We start from the raw sequence: 10,698 nt of genomic DNA on the forward strand, positions 1-10,698 counted from the left end.
CTTTTTAGAGGGCTTTTAAAAGCTCACATTTTGTGTAATTTTATGGTAATACTGATGGTAAATTGCCAATTCGTCTCCTGCCAACTCGTCCACTAACCGAACGGTCTGCTTTAAACCTAATGCCATTCCGTCAAAATCTACTTCAACAATCATTTGGTCCAGTAATTATTTGCTTCAATCATCATTTCGTCAATGACCATTTTCGTCTCATAACCTGTTGGTACGTACGTATGTACGTCTAACATTTATTTCATTTTCATTTATTTTGCAAAATGAACACTTAGTCCAATTAGACCAAATTCTATATGCACTAAATGGATTGGACCAACTGGTTAGACGAATGGGCAATTAGACCATGTAGATAGTGGACGAACCGATGGTAGACCAACTGATAGTAGACGTGTTGGCTGTTGGACGAAATGGCATCAGAGACTAGACGAAATGGAAACAAACCATGCTGAATTGAATTGTTAGGGCGCTAGAAATGCAAACGTGTAACCCTCAACATTACAGGTTCAACTCTTTACCTCGTTTCATTACTGTCTGATGATTTTAATTGAAACTACCGTTTTCTTCTTCATTAAATTATGAATAAAGAGAACAGTAACAATGAAAATGATATAGTTTAGACTTTTTTAATAGATTTTTAGCTTCCCATACTTAAGCACAAAGTTCAATCATTGCTGGAATGAAAACAGACTTCAGAATACAAACCAGCCGCAGCGTATACAAGATAAACTGTAAAAACTGCGGTGTTAAAACTGACACCAATTGGTGTTAATAGAGGACCACACCCTGAGGTGTTAAAATTACACCCTAGAGATTTAACATAACACCAAAGAGTGTAAATGTAACAACAAAAGGTGTTGTAATAACACCTATATAGGTGTAAAACTAACACCACAAATTCAACACCGGTGTAAAATAACTGGTGTGATCCTCTATGTACACCGGTTAACACCACCGTTTTTGCTGTGTAGACACTAAAAAATTGCAAAATATTTCCAATATCTGTTTAAGCAGATAATTCTCGTAATTACATGTGTTTATTCCCTATATCATTTTCCCACTCACCAGATATCACTGTCTTATCTACTGAATTTGCGATACTTATACTTCAATGAATAAAAACAATGTTACTCAACGGTAACAGGCAAACTGTCGGTTGTGATTAAATTCTAAATTAATCGCATGTAAGTCTTTCGGTGTTCCGCCATTTCGCTAATCAGTTCGCAGCAATATATTGCGTTTTATATGTCCTATTCCTCACCAAAGTGATAGGCATATATACGTATTTCAGGGGCAATTAAACTATGCCAAATATTCATACCAAGTCCATTATCGCACTGGGATGGGGGGCAGTATATTCAACCCATTTATAGTTAGCGGAGATGGTGATTGTGATGCCTTAGTCAGAATAAAAACAAAATCATGCTGAAGATCAAGTCACGTTCTACTAAATTTGATCAGCTGAAATATTTCAGAAAATATTGCACAAACATTAGTGACATATAGATTCCCGGATATGTGCATTATTCAGACATACCTTATACGTCGATACAACCTTTACCTTAATTATTAAAAAAATGACGAATACAATGCAAGGGGTTAAAGAGGACACTTACCCTGACAATAGGCCTACATTGGTTTCAATTAAAACAGTATAAAAATATTATATGTATATGTGTGTATATATAACATTATATATATATATATATATATATATATATGTATATATATATATATATATAAATGTAAACATGTGCTGCACACTGCACACCTCAGAGTAAGCTCGAAAGACCCCAAAGACCCAGGTAAAATTACCCCACATTAGATACATGCATATTTATTTCTATATATTCGTCATGTTTGTATATCATATGTGTATGTGTACATATGTATGTATATATATATATATATATATATGTATTTATGTTTATATGTGCATGTATTTTGTATATGTATGTATATGTATTTGCATATATTGTATACGTAAAACGTCATTGTTACGTATTTTATCGTCTTGTAATTGTTCGCCTATATATATATATATATATATATATATATACACATTGAAACTGTCTATAGTGACCACCCAAGGGAAACACAAAATGTGGCCTTTATAGACAGGTGGCTGCTATAGACAGGTTCTTATATACACACGATCTGCCTCCATGGCAATCGGTTTTAGTGGTCACTATAGGCAGGTGGCTACTATAGACAGGTAGCCACTAACACAGGTTTGACTCTGTATATATATATATAATGTATATACACTGTTAAAAAACTGTGATTTTAAAGAAAAAAAAGAAAATTTTGCAGAAAGCAATAATAGAATAATTCTGTAATTTACAGAAACAGGAGTTTTTCTCCAATTTAATAGAAGAGGTCTGTTTAAAAAGGGGAAAAGGCTGTTTTTTCAAGGAGATTTGTAAGATTCCATATATACACCAAATATTTCCTGTAAGATTACTCAATCTGGTAAGATTACAGGTGTTCTCGAGACTCTGCTGCAGGAACTTCTTTTATTTTAAGGTTAAAGTTTCTTACAGTGTATATATATATATATATATAGCTTCGAATTGTTCGAGGAAGATCTGTCTAGGAATATCGGAATATTAATTCTTAAAGTGTTGGTTTTGTGACGTCGCGGAAGGGCATCTCTTTCATGTTACAATATAATTTCTAAATAATGCAATTGTATAAGAAAAAAAATATTTTCTCTGTGGTGAATGTATCATCAGACACGTCATTCCACGTCACCTTGAATTAAAGAGAAAATTATTAATGTTGTATCGTATTAAAAATGTAATATATAGAATTTATAATCCACGATATAATGGGGAGCGGCTCTTAAATGACGTCACAATTTAAAACTGCATACCTTATCATCTTATCATTTAATGGATTTTCACCAAACATTCACTAATACTGTTCTCAAATTCTGCTTTTATCAAACCAATTTATCGTCACGTTAAACCTCAGTTTAACACGATTTTTTTAATTAAGTTTTAAAATATAATTCGGTACTTTTTGGTCTAACGATTTGAAAACATTCCAAAGAATGATAAAGTAACGACAAACATTGTAAGTCTGTAAATTTAACTGAGCGTGGCTTAATGATGAAAAGGATCGGGGGAGGAGACATTGCGTACGGGACCCAAATTCTGAAACGCTGCGAGGGCATCATGCGAGTGAGCAAAAAAATTAGACCTTTTTGATACAAATGATCTATTTCCATATGGTGAAGGGGTGGGTCCAGAGGCCATGCCCCCCTGAGAAAGTTTCAGAACCACGACCCCCCCCCGGAAAAAGTGAAATATATTATTTTCTGAATATGATGTCAACATCTACATCTAATTAGGTTTTAGAGTATCCTTTCCGTATAATTTCCGATTCTGTTTTAGCCAACACTCTAATAAAATAAATGGTATCCCTATAGAAAATCGCAAATAGCAAAATATACACTAAGAAAGATTATTTTTTTAAAAAGTTCTAAATAAATAATTGAAGGCATATTTCTAGGATTTCAGCGTTGTAGACTATTGCACTTAACCTAAACATACATAGGCCTATAACCATGGAAAAGTTACACCAGCGTAGCAATCTGCGCATCACGGAATGTAAACATGAATATGATGTATTCTGAAAACCAAGCCTTGGTTTTCATACAGAATAAACAAGGTTTATATGATGCATCCGTGGATGCATTACTTTTCACCTTCTTAACATTCATAACAAAGAGAATAAAATCAATGAAAAATTCATTGATTGTTCCAAAGGCCACCCTTTTCTTCCGGTCGTATTACATGAAAATAGATTTGCTGCATTTCTGCCACCACAGGGTCAAATTGGTCCGTTATGCCAGGAGTCCAAACCTCAAAATGTTTGACATTTTTGTCGCGCCAAATACAGTTTTCTGCGCCGTTACGGGCGACCGCGCGTTAGAAGGTTTGGAGGCAGTATGAGCCATTTTACGCCACAGGGCACCTTATTGACGACACGAGGCGCCACAGTCGCTTTGTATTGACGCGAACTGGCGCCGCTCAGCGGACTCCTAGCATTATATGAAGAGCTTAGTTGCAAAATGGGTTAGGTCCATTTTCATCAAATTTGATTTTGGTTTAGTCTCAATGTATAGACTTTTAGTAGCTCTATAAAATGTTACCAAAGAAAAGCTGAAATTCCTATTAAAAAGTGAACAAAAATGGAAAAGAAAAATCACATTTTTTTTCAAAAGGGGTTGGGTCCATTTCAGTTTGCTTGCAAAAGGAGTTCGGTCCACAATGATAATTTTTCAAGTATATAGACAAAAAATGAAGAAAGGTACATTTCTTGTATACCCAATTTTATGTCCACATGATAGGGTAGTACATCATAACAATTTAGTTTCTCATAAGAATATTCCAATAAGTGAGTATAAAAAATATGATTTTTCTCGGAATGGTCCAAAGTGGACCAACCCCCTTTTGAAACCAAACCCTTCATATATTGAAGTATGAAGGCCTCAACATAAAAGACTAATATAAACAAATATCTTTGGAAGCATGCAAAATACCAGCCAATCGACTGCAGTCTGAACACGAGCTTAAGTGAAAGTCTCGTCTACACTCTAAGAAAGTTTAACCAATATTGGGTAAAATGCGAACATGCATGCTTGTTGGGTAAAAAAAAATTACGCAATGTTGCGTTGAAATTAACTTTCAAACATGCAATTTGCCCAATATTGGGGAAAAATTACCCAACAAAAATTGCACGTTCCCTTTTAACCCAATATTGTATAAAATTTTGTTCTCTGTATTTAGAGTGTAAAATGTGATTTTTTTTATATGGATGGCCAATCGCGACATAAGCCTCTAACAGTCGGTTTCAACTTAATCTCTCGTCTACATTGTGGCTTTAACTATGGCCATTAGCGACACAAACCCTAAACAGTGCTGATGTCATCTATCAACTTATTTAACACTCAATTTACTCACAACCCTATGGACATAATAACTAATACAATGTGTGTCATTATTAAATTATTATAAGAAAATAATCAGTAAGAATGAGAAACATGATTATATAATTATGTCACGAATGTAAAGGAGATGTTGACATCTGTCGCTTTCACTAATATTAGGATACAGTTAGACCGAGGTCTAAGTTAAACTTGACCTCAGAATACGGGCCGTGTGAACTCGACCATCCTTACTACCTCCCCCAGTTTCCAATTTAATGCTTCGCAGACAATAAATATTTCCCAGAAAGTATACTCAATCCACCACTTTGAATAAAAATAATTTGATGCACACACGGTAATTAAGGCTGATTGAAAATCGAATAATAGGAGAACAGCTACTCGGGTATATCTCCCAGCCTTCTACATGATTGTCCCCACCAGACTTTCCAGTCTTTTTGCGGAGAAGGTACGTATGTTCCAGCCTGCAGCGCCCTCTCGTCGGCTGTCAAGCGATCCCCAAGCTGGCAGAAGATACTCGGTTCAGTCCCGTAAGGTTTCAAGGACCCAACCTTCTTCCATTGGAAATACGCGTTATACAGCGCGTCGTCTTCGTCCACTCTCTGCAAATACGCTGCCAGTTCCTTCGTCGTCGCGAAGTCCTGGATATGTATGAAGGAATTCGGAGGTGCGACCTTTTCATAGTCGCTCCGTGGAGGACCATACACGATTGGGACCAGACCCCGAACCAGGGCCTGGATCCAGAACTTCTCGGTGATATAGTCCGTGCATTCACTGTTCTCGAGAGCGAGGTAGAACTTGTACTGCTTCAGTCTTTCTTTGCACTCTTGAGTACCGGGAGGACAGCTGAGATTGCCACACTTTCCATACATATCAACTGGGATGTGTCTGCAAAAATATGAGCAGAATGAGTAATTTCAAGTTCAGTGTTGACCCTTTGGTGTTGGTTTGAGATCAATGTTTACACGAGTATAACACCAATCATAAAATGGGATAGTCCTGAAGTCTCTCACAAGGTATTGAGGTGTCAATATTGTGATCTGGATTATTTTTGTAATCTCAGAATAGGTTTTTGAGCTAGGAAATCCAATCCAAATTGCCCTTCCAACACTAACATCGGACTTGAAACCACCCAATGATAATAAAAGCAAAGACATAAGGTAGGGAGGGGGTGGTCGATAACTTATGACTCACCTACTGCTTAACATTGTCAGTCGAATTGAATGTTTGTAATTTGACGGCAGTGGCGTAATCATGGTAATGAGCAAAAACTTTGAGGGGGCAAATGGCGTATCGGGCAAAATTGAATAAAAGTTGCGAGCGGGAATTTTTTTCGATATCTATTGCAAATTTCGTGATAGATTTTGACATAATATTCAGCAAAATAGAATACTCACTCTTCTCTCTTTCCTTTTCTCTTTTTTCCTGGTTGTGATTTATTTATTTACTAATTCATTTATTTTTTCTTTTTTTTTGCGGGGGGGGGGGGGGTGGGGGCAAGCATCCCAAGGCGCGCTATTTGTATGCCACTTTGTGACGGTATAAACAAATTTAAATGCAAGAGGCACCCTGGCATACGACACCGACCGTCACCCGGGCCCCGTCTTGCAAAAAGTTAAGATTGATTCAATCAACCTCAAGTATATGGAATCCCACCAATGTCGTAATTATTTCTTTATACAATGTGGTTAATCAAAGTAGCAGTTTCGTCCTAGACTCTGGAAAAAAACGACTTATCAACAAGGTGAAGTACACTGAATTTCATGAAAACTGCAGTGGGTTGATGAATGTATAAATATATACATATGAAGAGCTCACCTGCAAAAGGGGTTAGGTCCATTTTTCATCAAATTTGATTTTTATGTCTCAATGTATAGATTTTTAGTAACTCTATGAGATGATACCAAAGAAAAGTTGAAATTCCTATCATAAAGTGAACTAAAATGGCAAAGAAAAATCACCTTTTTTCAAAAGGGGTTAGGTTCATTTCAGTTTAGTTGCAAAGGGGGTTAGGTCCACATAGAATCTTTTTGGTAAAGAATATCATAAAACAAATGAGGACAGGTAGATTTCTTTTATACCCAATTTTATGTTCTCATGGAAGGGTATCATGAAAATTCAGTTTCGCATAAAAATATGGCAATATGCGAGAATAAAAAAAAAGATTTTCTTGGAGTGGACTTAACCCCTTTTGCAACTAAACTCTTCTGAAGAACTCCTTTGTCAAAAGGGGTTAGGTCCATGTTTCATTAATTTTATCGTTTTCTGTCTCTAAAGCTCTAAATTTTTAGTCACTGATGATACCAAACAAAATTTTAAATTAAAATGAAAGTGGCAAAGAAAAATCACTTTTTTAATCAAAAGAGATTGGATTTATTTCAGTTTGCTTGCAAAAGGTATAGGTCCACAATGATATTTTTTTTCAAAAATATATAGAAAATATTTGAAGACAGGTAGATTTCTTTTATACCCAAATTTATATTCACATGATAAGGTAGTACATCATGGCAATATAGTTTCTTATAAGAATATTGCAATAAGTGAGAATTAAAACATGGTTTTTCTCGCAATGGTCCAAAGTGGACCTAACCCCTTTTGCAAGTAAAGTCTTCATATGTCATATCTAGAAAATATTTTGAACAAACTTGTGTTTTGGATGTTGACGTTGCTGGCTTTCCATAGTTGTGGTTGACTGGATCACTCGTAACTCTTGGTAAGACAAGGCCCAGACGTATATAAAGCGTTCGTCATTTGCGATGATTTACTATGGGTCTGTTGGAGGCGAATTCGTTGATGTGACGTAATGCGGTTTGTCATTTTATATTGACAATTGGACGCCACTAATAGGATATTTTCGCACAGTGACGCAGAACAATGTATTGTCAATGCCCTTCATCACAAGGAACAGCCAATAAGTCTTTGTCGAAATGTGGTGAATCAAAACAGCAGTTTCATCCGTCTTACAAAGAGTTGTGGTTGATCCGATCTATCTCAAGTAGAGGGTCGTGGGTTCGAATCCCAGTCATGGCGTAGTTTCCTTCAGCAAGAAAGTGATCCACAATGTGCTGCACTCAACCCAGGTGAGGTAAATGGGTACCGGTAGGAAGTAATTCCTTGAAAAGCTGTGTGCGCTATGAACGCCTAGCTTAGCCGGGTAATATAGGAGCGCCTTGAGCACCTAACAAGGTGGATATGTGCGCAATATAAATATCCTATAATATTATTATTATAAGTATGGAAAGCCAGCAAAGTCAACATATAAAACGCATGTTTGCTCAAAAATTATCTACATCTACATATGAATGCATATCCATAAATTCATTGATTACCCGACAATTTGGTGTGTTCTCATTTTGTTTACAAAGGACAATTTGCAAATTTTGTGTAGAAAAAACGATGACACTGGTTGATTTCCATAGAGTTACAATTGATTGGATCAATCGTAACCCTTTGTAAGATGGGGCCCTGGGGACCATTTCATCAACATTTTTTTTCTGACAAGTTGTCAGGTCTGACTTATTTTCTTGATTCTGATTGGCTCAGAGGCATTGTTACTATAGTAACTGTCGGATAAAATGGGACTTGTCGGATAAAACGTCTGACAAGTCCTTTCATAAAACGCTCCCCTGGACTATGGATGACGTTCTTAGTCATTCGACGAACATTTCAAGACATTTATAGTGTTCTAAGACATGTAAGGTGTGTTCTGCGTGGCATTGCGAAAACTCGCAATTGACCACATCAAGAACAGCAGGCTGTTTTTGGAGAGGCTTAATGCATTAACCATAGAGCTATGAAAGTAAAACATCAATGTTGCCGATTTGAAGATTAACAGTTGCTCGTGTAATGCTACCATGATTTATTATCCTGAATGGTCAAACAGGTAGTAGTAATGCTGCACTATAAAACCGATCCCGTCTTGAAAGAGTTACCATTGATCTGATCAACCTCAACTGTATGGAAATCTGTCAATGCTAAGAAAAAATCCGGCAGGAAATTGTCACAATCTCCTTTGTCGGCAAAAAGATCACAATGATTTTAGAGAATTGATGAACGCATCATATCTACAACATATTTTGAACAACCATGCGTTATACTTGGCGTTACTGGCTTTCCATAGGTCTGGTTGATTGGATCAATCGCAACTCTTTGTCAGACGGGGTCCGAATGTTCTTCTAGCTAACTCTTACCTTGAGAGCCTCTGAACAAAGTCCATTCTTGGCCACGTTGTGCCGCGGCAGTTCGATGCCATCCAGGCAACCAGCTTGGTTCGATTTTCCGCCCAATTTTGATTGTCGTCCACCTCAAGCTCCGGTATCCCGGCCCTATATTGCCCGTAATCAGCACGGAAGTCCGAGTCGTACCTGAATGTCATTATGTAATCATACGAAGTATTATAGTACTTGTCTGGCGGGATGACATGAAACCGTGTGTGCCGAGGACTCTCTAGGGTGTAGAAGACCCATTTCTGTCCTGGTGGCCGAAAGCTATGCAGCTTTTCCCAGTCCCAGCTCGACCAATGGAACAGGACAAGTGCTTCATTCTCCTGCATGGTGTTGACGTCCATGTCGAGGGTTAGCTGGACATCGCAGACACTTCTGGGGCAGTCTATCAGGTGTTTACCTTTACGGTATCCCAGTTCGTTGGCTGCGTTAGCCCACAGGTGTACATTTCGGTGGCAGCGGTGGGATGGGGCTCTTGTCGTCGAAACATGTATCTTCCGGTGATCAATCTCGGCTTTGAGGAGTACAGATTCTGCGTCAAGCTCTCGAAGCTTCTTGTCAACAATTTGTTGCTTTTGTTTCGATTCCGTACCGTTTTGGGGCTGCTTTACCAAGAAGTTTGCCTCTGGATCGGCGCCCTGCTTTACCGCGGATTGATTACGTAAGCGTGTTGTCATTGGAATACCCGAAAGATTTTTCACACCCGGGTTCTTCCAGGAGCCTTTGTGATACGTAAGGTCATTGTCGTTTGCTATGGTGTGGTTTATCGTGGATTCCCTTCCAGAATCGAACTGTTGTACCATTGGCTTAGTCCTTGACACCAAGGTATTATTAACCACGGCATTTTTTACCTCTAAATTTGTCCTGAAATTCCTGTAACGTGGTTGTTTCACGTGGTTGTTTCCTGTGGTCCAAGATCGGGTCAAAGCTTGGCTCAAAGACCCTGATTCCCTTGTGTCTTTCGTCATTGATCCGTTCGAGGAGATGGTCCTCCTCGGCTCTTCTAAGTCTGGTGACCTGACGGGGATGATGATGTCCCTGCCGTTGTTCAGGTCGGTCTGTCCGATGAGAAGAAACAGTTGCAAGTAGCAAGCAGCACTGAGAATGGCAGCCAGGGCAATGAACTTTCTCCGAAGTATCATGTTCCTCAAAACTCTACAATATGAACAAGAAAAACAATTCATCACTGAAATTTATTTGTTTCAATTCTACAATCCTTCCTCTCAAAACAACATATGAGTTCGAAATGAATGGCTGGTATTATTCGAATTCCTTACATGCAAAAGAGACGTATGTTATGACTTTAGTCATATGACTAAGCTGTTGTTTTTATTCATCTAGGGCCCGTTGCAGAAAGAGTTGCAATCAATAGCAACTCTAAAAATCACGCGCAATTTGATTTTCGACCAATCAACAACGCGCATTCGGGACTTGCGCATGATTTTTAGAGTTGCGATTGATTGCAACTCTTTCTGCAACGGGCCCCTGTTGTTTTGATTCATCAGATTTTAT

The 10,698-nt window shown here is 37.8% G+C and overlaps 1 protein-coding gene across 1 annotated transcript; it reads right to left on the reverse strand.

Moving 5' to 3' along the window:
* Positions 1 to 5,340: 5,340 nt before the first annotated feature.
* On the reverse strand, positions 5,341 to 10,328 carry LOC121417790. The gene is made up of 2 exons (XM_041611527.1): positions 9,154 to 10,328; positions 5,341 to 5,851 (listed from the first exon to the last, which is right to left on the reverse strand). Exons 1-2 carry the CDS (start codon positions 10,326 to 10,328, stop codon positions 5,341 to 5,343), a joined length of 1,686 nt encoding a protein of 561 aa, XP_041467461.1.
* Positions 10,329 to 10,698: the final 370 nt, after the last annotated feature.

This window comes from Lytechinus variegatus, chromosome 6 (assembly GCF_018143015.1).
Source record: "Lytechinus variegatus isolate NC3 chromosome 6, Lvar_3.0, whole genome shotgun sequence".
In the NCBI taxonomy this organism is placed as follows: domain Eukaryota; kingdom Metazoa; phylum Echinodermata; class Echinoidea; order Temnopleuroida; family Toxopneustidae; genus Lytechinus; species Lytechinus variegatus.